Source organism: Mustelus asterias, chromosome 5 (assembly GCF_964213995.1).
Source record: "Mustelus asterias chromosome 5, sMusAst1.hap1.1, whole genome shotgun sequence".
Taxonomy (NCBI): domain Eukaryota; kingdom Metazoa; phylum Chordata; class Chondrichthyes; order Carcharhiniformes; family Triakidae; genus Mustelus; species Mustelus asterias.
Genome location: NC_135805.1, coordinates 22,879,273 through 22,899,066, shown reverse-complemented (window position 1 = coordinate 22,899,066; position 19,794 = coordinate 22,879,273). Strand labels below are relative to the sequence as shown.

Genomic DNA, 19,794 nt, shown 5'->3' with positions numbered 1-19,794 from the left:
AATGCAGGTTATACCACATGGATTGCAGCGGTTCAAGAAAGTGACTCACCGCCACCTTCTCAAGGGCTGGCCCAGTGATGTCCACATCCTGTGAAAGAATAAAATAACATTTTTCTGTTCACCCATATTTATCCAGTCTCTATTATGTTCACCTGTCTGTGCAAAACTGCATGTGCGTGAACCAGTCTGTACTTTGATTTGATTTGATTTATTATTGTCACATGTATTAACATAGTGAAAAGTATTGTTTCTTGCCCACTATACAGACAAAGTATACCATTCATAGAGTACATAGAGGAAAAGGAGAGGATGTAGAATATAGTGTCACAGTCATAGCTAGGGCGTAGAGACAGATCAACTTAATGCGAGGTAGGTCCATTTAAAAGTCTGATGGCAGCAGGGAAGAAACTGTTCTTGAGTCGGTTGGTACGTGATCTCAGAATTTTGTATCTTTTTCCCAAAGGAAGAAGGCAGATGAGAGAATGTCCGGGGTGCGTGGGGTACTTAATTATGCTGGCTGCTTTTCTGAGGCAGCAGGAAGTGTAGACAGAGTCAATGGATGGGAGGCTGGTTTGTGTGATGGATTGGGCTACATTCACGGCCTTTTGTAGTTCCTTGCGGTCTTGGGCAGAGCAGGAGCCATACCAAGCTGTGATACATCCAGAAAGAATGCTTTCTATGGTGCAACTGTAAACGTTGGTGAGAGTCGTAGCTGACATGCCAAATTTCCTTAGTCTTCTGAGAAAGTAGAGGCATTGGTGGGCTTTCTCAACCATAGTCTTGGCATGGGGGGACCAGGACAGGTGTTGGTGATCTGGACACCTAAAAACTTGAAGCTCTCAACCCTTTCTACTTCGTCCCCATTGATGTAGACAGGGGCATGTTCTCCTTTACACTTCCTGAAGTCGATGACAATCTCCTTTGTTTGTTGACATTGAAGGAGAGATTATTGTTGCCGCACCAGTTCACCAGATTCTCTATCTCATTCCTATATTCTGTCTCATCATTGTTTGAGATCCGACCCACTACGGTGGTGTCATCAGCAAACTTGAAGATCGAGTTGGAGGGGAATTTGGCCACACAGTCATAGGTGTATAAGGAGTATAGTCAGGGGCTGAGAACACAGCCTTGTGGGGCACTGGTGTTGAGGATGATCGTGGAGGAGGCGTTGTTGCCTTTCCTTACTGATTGTGGTCTGTGAGTTAGGAAGTTCAGGATCCAGTCACAGAGGGAGGTGCCGAGGCCCAGGCCACGGAGTTTGGAGGTGAGTTTTGTGGGAATAGTAGTGTTGAAGGCTGAGCTGTAGTCGATAGGAGTCTGACATAGGTGTCCTTGTTATCTAGGTGTTCCAGTGTTGAGTGCAGGGCCAGGAAGATGGTGTCTGCTGTGGACCGGTTGCAGCAATAGGCAAACTGTAGTAGATCCAGACAATCTGGGAGGCTGGAATTGATTCGTGCCACGACTAACCTTTCGAAGCACTTCATAATGATGGATGTCAGAGCCACCGGCCGATAGTCATTAAGGCACGCTGCTTGGTTTTTCTTAGGTACTGGGAGGATGGTCTTGATGATGCTTGATTATTTATGTGTGAATGTGTGTGTGTGTGTGTATATATATATAATGTGTTGTATGTGTGTGTCTATGTGGGTGTGCGTATATATATATTTGTGTGCGTGTCTGTGTGTGTGTGTAAATATGTGTGTTTGTGTGTGTGTGTTTGTGGGTGTATATATATATGTGTGTGTGTATATATATATATATACATGTGTGTATTTGTGTGTATATGTGTGTGCGTGTCTGTGTCTGTGTGTGTTGTGTGTGTATATATATGTGTGTGTTTGTATATGTATAATGTGCGTGTGTGTATATATATACGTGTGTGTATTTGTGTGTGTGTGTGCGTGTGTATATGTTGTGTACGTGTGCTTTGTGTGTGGGTGTGTATTGATAAGAATGTAAAATTTGCACTTATAGAACTGTGAGTTTGTGTTTTTGTGAATCACTTTTTAGAATCATAGAATCTCTACAGTGCAGAAGAAGGCCATTTGGCCCATCAAGTCTGCACCAACTCTCCGACAGAGCATCTTATTTACTCAGGCCCACCACCACCACCCACCCCCCCAAACCATCTGCCCACCCTATCCCCATAACCCCACACATTTACCTCACTAATCCCCCTAAACTACACATCTTGAGGCACTAAGGGGCAATTTAGCAAGGCCAATCCACCTAACCGGCGCATCTTTGGAGTGTGGGAGGAAACCGGAGCCACCCGCAGACACGGGGAGAACATGCAAACTGCACACGTGAAGAGAAAAGTTATAGCATTGGTGTTTGTGGGAGCTGGCTGTGTCCAAATCGGCTGCTGCGTTCCTACATTGATCACATTGATAGGTCGTAAAGAACTTGGAGATGTCCTGAGGACAAGGAGGGAACTTTCTAAATGCCGGTCGATGTATTGTTGTCATTCCATATATTTTTACAGGTCTTTTATGGTAGTTAAACACTGTAATCAGTCTTCAGGCAATAACATCGTAACACCTTGTATACTGAGTGTATTCATTACCTTTCACTAGTACTTGCTTTCACCTTGTGGTGTAATAATTCCTTTAGGAGTGTTAATGAGGCATTAATCTTATGGAATTGCATTTGCAGGAACTACACTGACTGAATGCTCGGATTTCCAACACGTGCTTCCACCGGGAAAAATGTAGTGCCACCATTGCGATTATAACATTTCCCCCATGGTACAGGAAGCCACATGATCCCCTCTTCACAGCCAGCAGAGGAACAAGACACCAGTGGGACATGAATCAATCAAGAACAGGCTTCAGATCTGGGGGGGTGGAGGAGAAGGTGGCATTGTGCTAACTACTCACTGGACTAGCAGTCCAGAGGTGAATGCTCTGGGGCATGTGTTCAAATGGGGGGAGAGAGCCTGGGTAAAGACACTCTGTCAGAGAGTCGTTGCAGACTTGATGGGCTGAATGGCCTCCTTCCGCACTGTAGGAATACCCACCATGGCAACTAATGGAATTTAAATTCAATTCATAAAATCTGCAGTTGTAAATTAGTCTCAGTAATGGTGAAATTATTGTTGTTTAAAAACTAATGTCACTTCCGGGGAGGAGATTTCCTGGTCCTGTTGACATATGTGGCTGACTTTTCATTGCCCTCTGAAATGGCCCAGAAGTCATTTAGTTCAAGGGGGAGCAGGGATGGGGCTGCAGCACCCACATCCCATAACAAAAACTTCTTCATTTGCAAATATATACTTTATTCACAAAATATCTAAAAGAACATTCCAAACATTTCAAAATGGCCATCACACAAAATGCAGGGGATTTTAACAGTAACTTCATTGCAGTGTTAATGTAAGCCTACTTGAGACACTAATAAATAAACTTAAACGTAAGTGCAATAATATTTACGCTTTCTACATACATCAAGTTACACTCTGAGGTACTTCAATGCAGTTGTAATACTTGTAATATTCAATGTGACTCATATACCCTGGGGTGGGGAGGGGGGTCTGTACAATTATCCTCCCCTCAGTTCACTATGTCTGAAAGGCCTTACACAGTGACCTTTCCCCATTACCCCTTGGCGGTGGCTGCTCCAGGCTTGAGTGCGTCCCTCAGCACGTAGCCCTGGGCTTTGAAATGTTCCAGTCAGCAACACTCAGTCGAGGACAATTCTTTGCACTGGAAGATCAACAGTTTTCAGGCAGACCAAAGAGCGTCTTTCCCCAAGTTGATGACGCTCCAGCAGCAGTTGATGTTTGTCTTGGTGTGCGTCCCTGGGAACAGCCCGTAGAGCACAGAGTCCTGCGTCACAGAGCTGCTCGCGACGATCCTCGACAAATACTACCTCATCTCTCTCCAGACCTTCTTTACAAAGACACACTCCACAAGGAGTGCGACAATGGTCTCTTTCCCCCCACAGTCACCTCGAGGGTGATGGAATGAAACTCCAGGTGAGCATGAAGGATCTGACGGGGGGTGTCCTTCTCACCACCAGCCAAGCTAGATCTTGGTGCCTGTTTGAAAGTTCTGGTGATGAGGCGTTCTGCCAAATGACTCTGACAGTCTGTTCAAGGACCATCCAACAACATCCACCATCTCCTTTTCCCTCAGGGCCTCGGGGACATGAGGGGCATAGACAATGTGGATAGTCAGAAGCTTTTTCCCAGGGTGGAAGAGTCAATTACTAGGGGACACAGGTTTAAGGTGTGAGGGGCAAGGTTTAAAGGAGATGTACGAGGCATATTTTTTACACAGAGGGTGGTGGGTGCCTGGAACTCGCTGCCAGGGGAGGGAGTGGAAGCGGATACGATAGTGACTTTTAAGGGGTGGCTTGACAAATACATGAATAGGATGGGAATAGAGGGATATGGTGCCCGGAGGTGTAGGGGGTTTTAGTTCAGTCGGGCAGCATGGTCGGTGCAGGCTTGGAGGGCCTGTACTATAATTTTCTTTGTTCTTTGTTCTTTGACATTACGTGCAAACCACTGCTTGATCACCTTGTGGTCAAAGGTGTTTTCCTGAACAACGTTTACCACGAGGAACAGAGGATGCGGCAATGTGGCCAGATCCATCCTTCACAACACTGGGGACGGGTAGAACCTCAGTACATAGTGACATTTGGTGTTCGCGTCTAGAGGACTATGTATCGCTTGATGCAGCCACACAAAGATGGCCATCAGATTGGGGCAATGTTTTTTCCCTGTATCTGGAGCTTTGTACATCATGTCCCTACAAACACAATCTATTTTTGCTCCCAAATGAAGTGGAAATGTCTTGGGTGATGGCCACAGAGCAGGAGTGAGGAATGGGCCAGATCTGCACCATGTACAGCAATACAGAGTGCCTCATGACTAGGTTCTCACCTGTAATGGGGAGGTTTCTAACACGTGCCCTGGTCCCTCCCTCCCTCAGGGTGCCTGACCTGACTGAACGGGAGAAGGGATCAGTCAGCCCAGTTCCCAAAGAACATAACCTCAATCTTGCCATGATTAAAATATATATTTTTTTAAATGAAGAACAATGAGGCCTTTGAAAGAAGAACTCTACTCCTGAGCCCAAGGGGAAGGCTTTGGATAAACTTCCTCCCAGAATTGTTACAGCACAGAAAGAGGCCATTCAGCCCATCGTGATAGCACCGGCTCTCCGAATGAACAAATTCGTGCCATTTTCTCACCATCTCCCTATTACCCTGCACGTTGTGCCTTTTCAATAACAGATTCATCCTCATGAATTCTTCAACTGAACCTGCCTCACACTCTCAGGCAATGAAATCTAGACATTAGCCACTCGCTGCATGAAAAAGATTTTCCTCATATCTCTTTTTCTTCTTTTGGAAGTTATTTTAAATCTGAGCGCTCTCTTTCGCAATCCTTAGCGGATGCAAACAGATTCTATCTGCTCTGTCTACTCGTGACTTTCACATCTTCCCAACAGCTTTGGCCTGACACGGAAGCTGCTATTACCCTATAGCTCAGGCCATAGGTAGATATAGAATCCCTACAGTGCAGAAGGAGGGCATTCAGCCCATCAGGTCTGTCCTCAGTCTTACCCAGGCTCGCCACATAACACAACGCACTTATCTCTAACCTATATATCTTGGGCCACTACGGGGCAAATTTAGCATGGCCAATCGACCTAACCTGCACATCTTTGGAACTTAGAGGTCAGGCTCTGATGTCATCTTCCAAGCCTGATATTAAAGAAGGACCCTGTCAGCTTCAAGCAGATGTCCTTTCCGCCTATGATTTAAAATTGCTGACAGATTAGGGTCAGTGGGTAACTTCCCCCTTCAATTTAACAGCCCCCCTAGTCCTCTGCTGCAGGGCAATGTGGGTTAATACATACCCCTCAATAAGACAGGGTAAGAATTTGAATGCAAAGGGAATATTAAAGCGTGTCTACTGCACCTGTCTTTTCCCACTCAAATGCTGACAGAGGGCGCAATCTTACCGACCATTCATGCCACGTTCCCGCTGCAATGGCGCCCAGCCAAATCTCCGTTCACTGCAGCGGGATGGGAAAATCCCGCCGGCATGAACAGTGACAAGATTCCGGCCAGAGTACATTCTATATGCAGTAAGATTGCGAGGTTTTGGGATAGAGACTGTTTGGCTTGGATTACATTAGGTCAGAAAGCATGCTGGGATGTCCTGGGATAATGAAAGACACTGTTGGGTAAATTGTCCAGTCCCGCCCACCGTGGGCATTGTTGCGGGTGGGATGGAAAATTTGACGGACCATTTAAAGGCCCGTTGACTTTGGGTGGGAATTTCCGGTCTCGGTGGGGGCGGGGGGTGTAACTGGAAACTCCTGCCCAGTATCATGGTTTTCATGGATTTCCAAAAGGCAATGATAAAATGCCACAGTCCAAGTTCAAGAACAAAATTGAAGGCCAGGGAATAGACAGTTGCAGCATGTTTGCAAAGTTAGCCGAGTGGCGAGAAACAGTGAGAAGTGATGCACTGTTGTTTTTTGACCGTAGGAATTTATATAATGGGGTTCCCCAGGGATCAAAATTAGGACTGCTGCTTTTCTTTGATTGGTTAGCACCGCTGCCTCACAGCGCCAGGGACTCGGGTTCAATTCCCGGCTTTGGTCACTGTCTGTGTGGAGTTTGCGCTTTCTCCCTGTGTCTGCATGGGTTTCCTCCGGGTGCTCCGATTTCCTCCCACAATCCAAAGATGTGCGGGTTAGGTTGATTGGCCATGCTAAATTGCCCCTTAGTGTCAGGGGGATTAGCAGGGTAAATATGTGGGGTTATGGGAATGGGGCCTGGGTGGGACTGTGGTGGGTGTAGACTCGATGGGCAAATGGTCTCCTTCTGCACTGTAGGGATTCTATGACTCCATGATATTAATGATCTAATTCTGAGTGTTCAGGGCACAATTTCAAGATTTGCAGATGACAGAAAACTTGGAAGCATTATGGACTGTGAGAGGAAAGTGATAGATTTCAAAGGACATATGCTGGTAGAATGGGAAGACGCAGGCCAGATAAATTATATGCAGAGAAGCATAAGGTGATACATTTTGGTCATAAGAATTTGAAACGTTTTACAGAGATGTTGATCTCAAATATTAAATTTCAATTTCATCTTCTGGACTCAATGGAATTTTTGAAAAACAAATTTCATCTGTTAAACCAGACACTGGCTTAAGATGGCTGCCAGAGGTCACCTGACATGTATACCATCATATATTTGGAGGTGACAATTTGTAGCTCCAACAAGAAAAGGTTTATTAACTAATACTAAATATATACAAAATAAGAATCTGACAGAACATACACACAGGTTTACGCTCTCCTCCTCACTGGCTATAACTGAAGATCCGCCCCATCCCAGGATGCACACCCTCGCTCCCAATTGGCTCAGCTTCCCACGCAGCTGCTCCATTGGGTTAGGCCCAATCACATGACCCATATAGGATCACCCCTGAAAGGAGCCACATTACCATATATACAAATGCAAGTTTCTGGAAGTTTCCAACATGGATTATAATTAAGGTATATCCAGGCAGCCATCCTGTGGAATTTCCCACATGCTGATGCCAACGATTGCTTTAAAGATGGACTGAAGCTTAAAATGGCTGCCACTATTTGTATTCAGACAATTGCCACCTTGGAAGTGTTAACTCATCAAATGGAAGAATGGGTCATTCAAAAGTGATGGCGAGGACATTAAAAATTAGTCACCTAGGTCATAACAATAGCCACAATCTGTGGAATACACAACTGCCATGGAGAGAACAAGGTCATGTGATCAGGAGCACATGATCCTGGGCGGCATGGTGACACATGGTTAGCACTGCTGCCTTACAGTGACTTGAGTTCGATTCCGGCCTTGGGTGACTGTGTGGAGTTTGCATATTCTCCCCATGTCTGCATGGGTTTCCCCCGGGTGCTCCGGTTTCCTCGCACACTCCAAAGATGTGCAGGTTAGCTTGATTGGCCATGATAAATTGCCCCTTAGTGCCCCCAAGATATATAGGTTAGGGGGATTAGCGGGGTAAATATATGGGGTTGCAGGGTAAGCCTGGGTAAGAGTCAATGTAGATTGATGAGCCAAAAGACTTCCTTCTGCAGTGTAGGGATTCTATGATTTGAAAGGACTTTTATTCTAAAACCGTGCTTGCTTTGGAGCTGTCTAAGGAAGGAACATTTAGGCTGCTTGCCTCTCCCTCACAACTAAAAACTGAATTCCGTGTTTGCCAGTGTCAGACTGTGGGTAGCAAAGAAACCCTAAAGAAAACATTGACTTCCACCTCCAGGAGAAAGCCAAGGATTACAGCTAAGGAACTAATTTAGACACGAACAACAATGAAGGATTTACAAACAGGGAACTGTTTATATCTTTGCCTTTTCTCCTTGAATCTTTATTTGGCCAAAAGTTAACCTCTGATTTCATAACTTGTGTTTTTGTATGCTTGTGAGTGTATTGTGATAGTCAGGATGTGCATTTACCCTTTTACATATTTAATATCTTTACCTGGATGGGTTTTTAGCAGACAAGAAACTAACTCCTGACTTGCTTAAACTCAGAAAATCCTGTCTGAATAAGTGCTTTGCAATCAGCATGTAAACAGTTAAGTACATATACTAAATTAACACCATTCATCCTAAGAAGCTTTTACAAACTCTGTTACGATCAACCGATGAGTGGGTAAGAAGGGGAGTCTTTGCACACTTCTTCACCTGGTTGTGACAGAGGAGAGGCAATGTATAATAATGGTTACAAATTCAAAGGGATTCTGAGGTAGAGGGGCCTTGTTTATTCCTGTTCAGATACACTGAGGGAGAATTTAGCATGGCCAATGCACCTAACCAGCACGTCTTTCGAACTGAGAGAGGAAATCAGAGCACCCGGAGGAAACCCACACAGACACGGGGAGAACATGCAGACTCCACACAGACAGTGACCCAAGCCGGAATCAAACCTGGGTCCCTGGTGCTGTGGGGCAGCAGTGCTAACCACTGTGCCATACTGTGGGTATTTGGTGCACAAGACATTGAAGGTGGCAGGGTTGACTCAGAAAGTGGTTAATAAGGCAAAAGGGAACACAGGCTTTGTAAACAGAGGCGTAGGGTACAAAAGGAAGGACGTTATGGTGGACCTTTATCAAACATTGATTCAGCCTCAACTGGAGTACTGTTCAACTCTGAGCACTGCACTTTAGAAATGAGTTGAAGATTTAGAATAAGTACAGAAAAGATCCACAGAAAAGCTTCCAGGAGCAAGTAGATGATATGTGGATAGACTGGGAGGGTGCAGCTGGTCTTCCTGAAGAGAAGGTTGAGACAAGATTTGATAGAAGTGTTGAAAATCCTGAGGGGTTTGGACAGAGTAGAACCGGGGGAAATTGTTCCCATTAGCTGAAGCATCAAGCAAAATGATGGAAGGCATTAGCAACAGTGCTATCAGGCGGCACTCTGTACTCTATCCCTCTGTCCATATATGATTGGATTTGATTGATTATTGTCACATATAATCATAGAATCCCTACCGTACATTCGGCCCATCGAGTCTGTACTGACCCCAATCCCACCCAGGCCCTATTCCCGCAGCCCCACACATTTACCCTGTTAATCCCCCTGACACTAAGGGGGAATTTAGCATGGCCAACCAACCAACCCGCACATCTTTGGACTGTGGGAGGAAACCGGAGCGCCCAGAGGAAACCCACGCAGACACGGGGAGAACATGCAAACTCCACACAGACAGCGACCGAAGCCATAATTGAGCCTGGGTCCCATATATTAGTATTAGTATACAGTAAAAGTATTGCTTCTTGAGCACTATTCAGACAAAGCATACCGTTCATAGAGAAGGAAAAGAGAGAGTGCAGAATGTAGAGTTACAGTCTTGGCTAGGGTGTAAAGAAAGAGCAACTTAGTGAGATGTAGGTCCATTCAAACGTCTGACAGCAGCAGAGAAGAAGCTGTTCTCGAGTCGGTTTGTACGTGACCTCAGACTTTTGTTTCTTTTTCCCAATGGAAGAAGGTGGAAGAGAGAATGTCCGGGGTGCGAGGGGTCCTTAATTATACTGGCTGCTTTGCTGAGGCAGCGGGAAGTGTAGACAGAGTCAATGGATGGGAGGCTGGTTTGCGTGATGGACTGGGCTTTATTCACGACCCTTTGTAGTTTATACAGAAACATAGAAAATAGGTGTGGGAGTAGGCCATTCGGCCCTTCAAGCCTGCACCACCATTCAATATGATTCTGGCTGACCATGCACTTTCAGTATCCCACTCCTGCTTTCTCTCCATACCCCTTGATCCCTTTAGCCACAAGGGCCACGTCCAGCTCCCTCTTGAACATAGAACATAGAACAGTACAGCACAGAACAGGCCCTTCGGCCCACGATGTTGTGCCGAGCTTTATCTGAAACCAAGATCAAGCTATCCCACTCCCTATCATCCTGGTGTGCTCCATGTGCCTATCCAATAACCGCTTAAATGTTCCTAAAGTGTCTGACTCCACTATCACTGCAGGCAGTCCATTCCACACCCCAACCACTCTCTGCGTAAAGAACCTACCTCTGATATCCTTTCTATATCTCCCACCATGAACCCTATAGTTATGCCCCCTTGTAATAGCTCCATCCACCTGAGGAAATAGTCTTTGAACGTTCACTCTATCTATCCCCTTCATCATTTTATAAACCTCTATTAAGTCTCCCCTCAGCCTCCTCCGCTCCAGAGAGAACAGCCCTAGCTCCCTCAACCTTTCCTCGGAAGACCTACCCTCCAAACCAGGCAGCATCCTGGTAAATCTCCTCTGCACTCTTTCCAGCGCTTCCACATCCTTCTTATAGTGAGGTGACCAGAACTGCACACAATATTCCAAATGTGGTCTCACCAAGGTCCTGTACAGTTGCAGCATAACCCCACGGCTCTTAAACTCCAACCCCCTGTTAATAAAAGCTAACACACTATAGGCCTTCTTCACAGCTCTATCCACTTGACTGGCAACCTTTAGAGATCTGTGGATATGGACCCCAAGATCTCTCTGTTCCTCCACAGTCTTCAGAACCCTACCTTTGACCCTGTAATCCACATTTAAATTAGTCCTACCAAAATGAATCACCTCACATTTATCAGGGTTAAACTCCATTTGCCATTTTTCAGCCCAGCTTTGCATCCTATCTATGTCTCTTTGCAGCCTACAACAGCCCTCCACCTCATCCACTACTCCACCAATCTTGGTGTCATCAGCAAATTTACTGATCCACCCTTCAGCCCCCTCCTCTAAGTCATTAATAAAAATCACAAAGAGCAGAGGACCAAGCACTGATCCCTGTGGCACTCCGCTAGCAACCTGCCTCCAGTCCGAAAATTTTCCATCCACCACCACCCTCTGTCTTCGATCAGACAGCCAGTTACCTATCCAATCGGCCAACTTTCCCTCTATCCCACACCGCCTCACTTTCATCATAAGCCGACCATGGGGGACTTTATCAAACGCCTTACTAAAATCCACGTATATGACATCAACTGCCCTACCTTCATCAACACACTTAGTTACCTCCTCAAAAAATTCTATCAAATTTGTGAGGCACCACATATCTAACAAACTGGCCCCAACAGCTTTCTGTGGTAGAGAATTCCACAGGTTCACTTGGGCAGTGCAGGAGCCATACCAAGCTGTGCTACAACCAGAAAGAGTGCTTTCTATGGTGCATCTGTAAAGGTTGGTGAGAGTTGTCGTGGATATGCCAAATTTCCTTAGCCTCCTGAGAAAGTGCAGGGCTTTCTTAACTATCGCGTCGGCATGGAGGGTCCAGGACAGGTTGTTGGTGATCTGGACACCTAGAAACTTGAAGCTCTCGTCCACTTCCACTTTATCCCCATTGATGTAGACAGGGGCATGTCCTCCTCAATGTTTCCTGAAGTCAATGACTCCTCCATTTTAGTGACTTTAAAAGAAATCTCACAACACCAGGTTAAAGTCTAACAGGTTTATTTGGAATCACGAGTTTTCGGAGCACTGGCCCTTCATCAGGTGAGTCACCTGGTGGAGCAGTGTTCCGAAACTTCATGATTCCAAGTAAACCTGTTGGACTTTAACCTGGTGTTGTGAGACTTCTTACTGTGCCAGACCCAGTCCAACGCCAGCATCCCCACCTCATTACTGCCATTGAGGAAGAGATTATTGTCTATTGTCTTTATTCTAAAGCCCAAGATCCCATTTGTATTAACTACACAGGGCAACCTTTTAGGATAATTGGCAAAGGAACCGGTGTTGGCAGGAGGAAAAGCTCTTACGTAGTGACCGGTTAGGATCCGGAATGCACTCCCTGAGAGTTTGGTGGAGACAGGGTCACCCATGGCCATTAATATCTATAAAGGGCGGGTACTGGACTGAATCACTCATTCACACTAAGTGATCAACAGTGGAATATCCCCTTGCTCAGATCCCAGGCTGTCACTGAGGAGGGACACTTCCATCGAGATGTTCTAGATTCCCATGGGAGGACCAGCTGAAATGATTGGATAAGCTGGAATAACTATCGGGATGGCATTACCTCCAAGGTTGGACACAGTGCTGACTATGCTTGCTGGGGAGACAGTTTATTCAATGAAAGGCCAATAGCAAGGTAAATGCGTGTGGGGAGGCATTGAGTCATGATGGAGGTTGGGGAGGGAGGGGGGCAGTGTTGGGGGTGGAATGGGGCCTGGTCCCCCAGGATGGCATTGGCCCAAATTGTTTTTATAGGGTCTACAATCGTTTTGCTCCTTAAGTCCCCACAAAGAGGATTTCAGATCCATATTCCTTAGCCTCTACAGTTCTATCACCAATGGAATGTGTCAGAGAGAACATATTCCGTAACCACATTCTATACAAAAACAAACTACTGCAATAGTACTGAAGGATTGTGCTCCAGAACTTGCCGCTCCCCTAACCAAGCTGGTCCAGTACAGTCACGACACCGGCATTTACCAGGCAATGTGGAAAATTGCCCGGTTATGTCCTGTACACAGAAATAGGATAAATCCAACCCGTTCAATTCATAGAATCATCAAAACATAGAATCCCTACAGTGCAGAAGGAGGCCATTCAGCCCATTGAGTCTGCACCAACTCTCTGACAGAGTATCGTACCCAAGCCCTCTGCTCCCACCCTATCCCCAATACCCTGCACATTTACCATGGCTACTCCACCTAAACTACACATCTTGGGACACCAACACACAATTTTACCATGCCAATCCACCTAACCGGCACATCTTGGGACACTAAGGGGCAATTTTACCATGGCCAACCCACCTAATCTGCACATCAGTCGACTCTTGAGAATCTAAAGTGATGGAAGGGGGGAATGAGGGTATCAAGTGGTACTTACTCATCAATAACCTGCTCACTGACACTCAGTTTAGCTTCTGCCAGGGTCATTAACCCCCTGCCTCGGTACAGCCTTGATTCAAACATGGACAAAATAGCTGAAAGCCAGAGGTGAGGTGCGAATGACTGACCTTGACATCAAGGCCACATTCGACCGGGTATCAGAGGGAATGCGCATCCATAACGCAGTCAAATAGGTTGAGAACCAAGTAGTAAACTCTTCCAATACACCCCAGTGACAGGGGAGATTCCTGTTCAGCCATGTGATGGAAAGAAAGTTGGAGCCTCCACTATACTGAGCATAGCTCCACACTACAACCTGCATGTAAAAGTGTGCGTTACCACAGCAACCTAAGGTGTAGGAGGCCATTTGGCCCATCAAGACTGTACCAACACAATCCCACCCGTAACCCCACGTATTTACTCTGCTAGTCCCCCTGACACTAAGGGACAATTTAGTACGGCCAATCCACCTAACCTGCACATCTTTGGAGTGTGGGAGGAAACCGGAGCACCCGGAGGAAAGCCTCCCACAAACTGAACTAATTTTACCCAAGTATCAAACCCTGCATTTTATTTTTGCTTTTTTTTTTAAAAGTGGGGCACACAACACACTTTAATAAATCACAAAACAATTTATAAAAATTTATAATAAAATGTGGGAGAATGTGCAGACTCCACACAGAGAGTGATCCATGGCCGGAATTGAACACGGGTCCCTGGCGCTGTGAGGCAGCAGTGCTAACCACTGTGTCGCCTAAATCTGCTGCGTACTATTGCCATTCATCCCAGTTTCGCCACTCAGAGGAGGTTGAAAGGCACAGGATACAAACTGAAGGTGATAATATAATTGTAATGAATAGGCCTCTAAGAATACGAGCTCCCAGATTAAGACAGTAATAGCTTGTCCAATTAGGGAGCCCTGCCTGTGTACATTATGTGGAGTGTTGGGGTTACTGACACTCTGGATTTACACTCTGTATGAGGAAGTACCTGTCTGAGTGTTGCTGACTATGTAAATAAATCTAAGTTTGGTGAAGGGACACCGGCCACGGGGGAGCTATTTCAATAATCATATTAATATCTACAAAGCACAACACAGCAGTGTGGTGGAGTACCTCCCACTTCCCTACATGAGTGCAACACTCAAGAAGCTCGACACCATCCAGGACACAACAGCCCACTTGATTGGCACCCAATCCACCACTTTAAACATTCACTCCCTTCACCACTGACGCACAATGGCAGCCGGTTACAAGATGTCCTGCAGCAACTCACCAAGCCTCCTTCCATAGCACCTTCCAAACCCTTGACCTAAGAACAACGGCAGTAGCTGCCTGGGAACACCACCATCTGGAATCACTCACCATCCTGACTTGGAAACATATCGCGGTTCCTTCACTGTCGCTGGGTCAAAATTCTGGAACTCCCTTCCTAACAGCACTGTGGGTGTACCTACGTCACATGGACTGCAGCGGTTCAAGAAGGCAGCTCACTGCCATCTTCTCAAGGACATTTGCAAGTGGGCAGTAAATGCTGGCCTTGTCAGCTACACTCACATCCCATGAATAAATAACCTCCAGGTTCAGATTTACAGAGAGAACTTGTCATATGTTAGACTGGCGTCATGCCCTCAGGTATCCATTTACTTTGGTATATAATATAGTTCGAATATAACTGGCAATGAATTGTGCATTGGAATTTGGACCTCCTGCTGAACGGATTAGAGTCCAGGAATTTGTCACATTGCTTCATATTCCACGCCACACAAGACAGCAACTACTCTGAAAAAGTAAAGTTCAGCAACACTTCAGTATCACATCCTGACTGGCTAAAATCAGGCCAAATACACCTCCTGAGCTGCTCTGTGCAAGGAGCCATTCCACGGTTAAAATGATGGTGCAGTTAGCTTTGAAGAAACCAACTGGATTTAATGCTGTTAATTCCAGCAAGACCTCCGTGCCATTCTGTGCCACTACCCCCTGGCTCAGAACAAAGGTGGATGAGCTTGGAAAAGCCAAATGATTTTCTGCATCCTTATTCATTGTGGTCTACCTAACCAGACCCCAGCTTGAGAAACCCCATCATCAGAATGGAGGCAAGAGCTCTCATCTCTGGGAAGGTAAGTGATAATGATCGAGAGTCATGGCAGGCTGGAGTCTTCCCCCAAACCAGAACTGCAGCCTCCACCCAACCAATTGTGAGCCCTCTCCCCTGCTTTCCCTAATTGAGAAAACTGCCCCCTCACCCAACCTCCGACACCCTCAAACCCCAGTCTCTCCTTCCCTCCGTCCCAATTCCAGGGGCTATCCCCAAGGATTCCACCTGTGGCCTCCTGCCTGGTTCTCCAATCCACTGGCCAGCCAACCTGGTCATTTGGCCAGTTCTGGAGCAGGAAACAATTGGAACGAGTTTTTGCTGTTAAATTCGGCACAACCTCAATGTCCGCACATTTCTGGAGCTTTCCCATTCTCCTCCTTCTGTGCCCGATCCTGTACTCCGAGATTCCAACTGCCCAGGTCAGTCCTATACATTAAAGCAGGACAAATCTAACCAGCCAATTACCACCCCAACGGTCTACTCTCAATCATCAGTAAAGTGATGGAAGGGGTCATCAACAGAGCTATTGAGGGGCACTTACTCAGCAATAACCTTCTCAGTGACGCTCAATTTAGGTTCTGCCAGGTTCACTCAGTTCCTGACCTCATTACAACCTTGGTTCAAACATGGACAAAAGAGCTGAACTCCAAAGGTGAGGTGAGAGTGACAGTCCTTGACACCAAGGCCGCATTTGACTGAATGTTGAACAGGACATCAGGAGAACTCCCTGCATTTCCAATTAGTACCATAGGAGCGTAGCTGTTTTTAAAAGTTTATTTATTAGTGTCACAAGTAGGCTTACATTAACACTGCAATGAAATTACTGTGAAAATCCCCTAGTCGCCACACTCCGGCGCTTGTTCGGGTACACTGAGGGAGAATTTAGCATGGTCGATGCACCTAATCAGCACGTCTTTCTGACTGTGGGAGGAAGCTGGAGCACCCGGAGGAAACCCATGCAGACATGGGGAGAACGTGCAGACTCTGCACAGACAGTGACCCAAGCCGGGAATTGAACCCGGGTCCCTGTTGCTCTGAGGCAGCAGTGCTAACCACTGTGCCACCATGCCACCCTATCTGGTCAACAAACTCAGTGTCATCAGATAGAACTGATCTGAAAGCAGGTACCTCGACTATGTCGCATCCCACCCAATGCTGTGAAGGAAACTGGAAGCCTAGCCTCTGACTGCAACCTTCTCACGCAGAGGCCACAGAGCTGGGCTGAGTTGGGCAAAACAGATAAATTTCATTTACACATTTAAACAATTTAACCAGCAGCGTGCCGCGGGCATAGAGGTGAGGCATCCCCACAACCAACAGATCAGATCCAACTCTGCCATCCTGCCACGTCACATCTTGAATGGCGGTGGATAATTAAACAGCTCACTGGAGGAGGAGGCTCCACAAACATGTCCACCCACAATGATGGAGAGCCTGGCACATCAGTGCAAAAGTGCCAAGTAGGTGATCCATCTCAGCCTCCTCCAGAGGTCCCTGGTGTCCTCAGTTTGATACACAGCTCAGGATATCAGTAAACAGCGGAAGGCACTGGATACAGCAAAAGCCCTGACAACACTGCAGCACCAGAACCACTGGACATCTTAAAGTGCTTTACAGCCAATGAACCATAGAACCATTGAAAAGTTACAGCACAGAAGGAGACCATTCATCCCATCTTGTCCATGCCAGCCCAAGGACAAAGGCAAAATACCGCAGGTGCTGGAATCTGAAACAAAAATAGAAAGTGCTGGAGAAACTCAGCTGGTCTGACAGCTTCTATGGAGAGAGAATAGAGCCAATGTTTCAAGTCAGGATAACCCTTCGTCAAGAGCAGCAGGCAAAGAAAATCAGATGAGATTTAGACTATGGGGGGAGTGGGAGGGTTGTAATGGGACATAGGGAATGTAAATGGTGATGATAAAGGCTGAGAAAGGTGTTGAAAGCGTCCATTCAGGGATAGGAATGTGTGAATGGCAGAACAAAGGTAAAGATTGTTAGGGGACTAACTGAGGGATGTGGCTGTTGGCGCACGGTGGGAGGGTGTTGGGGGGTGAGGGAGGGGAGGGGTGGATTCAAGATGGAGAGCAAGATTTCCGAAAAAATAAAAATATGAATAAAAAGTGATAAAAAAGAAAACCCAAGTGCCTTTTCTAATCCCACCTTCCTGCACCCGGCCCATAGAAATATTGAACTGTCATTCCTTCAGGATCTGAATCCTGGAACTCTCTCCCTAACAGCACTGTGGGTGTGCCTACATCACATGGACTGCAATCGTTCAAGACGGCAGCTCACCACCACCTTTTCAAGGGCAATTAGGGATGGGCAATGAATCCTGGCCAAGCCAGTGACACCCAAATCCCAAGAATGAATAGAAGAGAAAAGATCTTAGGAGGTCCAAAACTGCTTCTTAGTCAACGAAATATTTTTGAAGTGTAGTCACTCCTGTAATGGTAACATGGTAACCAACTTGCTCAGTGCGAGATCCCACAAACAAGACCAAATTAGCCCATTGAAATGAATTGAATTAAATTGATTTGATTTGAATTGCTTTACTATTGTCACATGTATTAGTATGCAAGAAAGTATTGTTTCTTGCACACGACACAGACAAAACATACCGTTCATAGAGTACATAGGGGAGAAGGAAAGGAGAGGGTGCAGAAGGTAGTGTTATAGTCATAGCTAGGGTGCAGAGAAAGATCAACTTAATGTGTGATAGGACCATTCAAGTGTCTGAAAGTTTATTTATTAGTGTCACAAGTAGGCTTACATTAACACTGCAATGAAATTACTGTGAAAATCTCCTAGTTGTCACACTCCGGTGCCTGTTAGAGTACACTGAAGGAGAATTTAGTATGGCCAGTGCACCTAACCATGTTTTTCGGACTGTGGGAGGAAACCGGAGCACCCAGAGGAAACCCATGCAGACACGGGGAGAACGTGCAGACTCCGCACAGACAGTGATCCAAGCTCGGAATTGAACCCAGATCCCTGACGCTGTGCGGCAGCAGTGCTAGCCACTGTGCCACCGTGCCAGCCAATGGCAGTGGGGAAGAAGCTGTTCTTGAGTCAGTTGGAACGCGTTCTCAGAGTTTTGTATCTTTTTCCCAATGGAAGAAGGTGGAAGAGAGTATGTCCGGGGTCCTTGATCTGGCTGCTTTGTCAAGGCAGCGGGAAGTGTAGATGGAGTCAATGGATGGGAGGCTGGTCTGCGTGAAGGATTGTGAGGTGGGGTGAGGAATAATCATCCACTGGGACACCAGGAACAACATTCGGAACAGAATTGTGGGATGTTTGAGAGAACAGTCAGGATTTCGGCTTAACATCTTATTTGAAGGAAAAAACAGGTTTGCTTGTTGTAATGGTCAGAGAGGCAGTTCCGATAAGTAACCAGTAAAGTTTCGCAGCACGAGTGCTGTAACTCACAGGCCATTGGAACCAATTATTCCCACACTCAATTAATTACCTTAAACACATCATTCACACTGACCTCTGCGACTCCCTGATCCACAATCATTTGTTCTTGCTGTTTGCAAACCGCACTCCCCTCACGTCCCTCTTTCATCTTACTTCAGAAAGAAAGAATTCAATCGCTCCACGCACTGAACTCAATCTCTCGCCACATGCCACTGGTGTGGTGGCTGAAGAGAACCTTTTGCAAAATGCAGCCAGAAATCAGTAAAGGGAAATGTAAACAGGACCAGGTAAAGGAACAAACAGCGTCGCATAGCAACCATGAATCAAATAGGCGCTCAGAAGGCAGCAAGGATTAGGTATGAGAGGACAACGGATCATATAATTATTAAACAACAGTAGTTAACAGTGTGTATACACAATGAATAATAGGCAGCCTTTATTCTGCTATTTCCCACTGCACTGCATGTAGACAATCATTGACCAGAATCTCACAAATATTTCATAGATAAAAAATTGCCCTCTGGAATTCAGCAGTCAATCTAGATTTAAACACGTGTCTGTGTGTGAGAGAGAGAGAGAGTGAGACAGAGACAGAGAGAGAGAGAGACAGAGACAGAGAGAGAGAGACAGAGTGAGTGAGTGTCGAGTGTGTGAGTGAGTGAAGAGAGTGAGTGGAGAGTGAGTGTGTGAAGAGTGAGTGAAGTGAGTGAGTGAGTGGAGAGTGAGTGAGTGGAGAGTGAGTGAGTGAGTGAGTGAGTGAAGAGTGAGTGAGTGGAGAGTGAGTGAGTGAAGAGTGAGTGAGTGAAGAGTGAGTGAGTGGAGAGTGAGTGAGTGAAGAGTGAGTGAGTGAAGAGTGAGTGAAGTGAGTGAGTGAGTGGAGACTGAGTGAGTGAGTGAGTGAGTGAAGAGTGAG

The 19,794-nt window shown here is 46.2% G+C and overlaps 1 protein-coding gene across 1 annotated transcript in view; it reads right to left on the bottom strand.

Moving 5' to 3' along the window:
• Window positions 1-19,090, bottom strand: part of LOC144493955 (TOG array regulator of axonemal microtubules protein 2-like) — a 102,024-nt gene extending 82,934 nt beyond the window's left edge. Inside the window, exon 1 of the mRNA XM_078213530.1 lies at window positions 18,955-19,090. Coding sequence (XP_078069656.1) covers window positions 18,955-19,029 — 75 coding nt within the window. The 5' untranslated portion in view covers window positions 19,030-19,090. The remainder of the gene's footprint in view (window positions 1-18,954) is intronic.
• Between the last annotated feature and the right edge of the window lie 704 nt (window positions 19,091-19,794).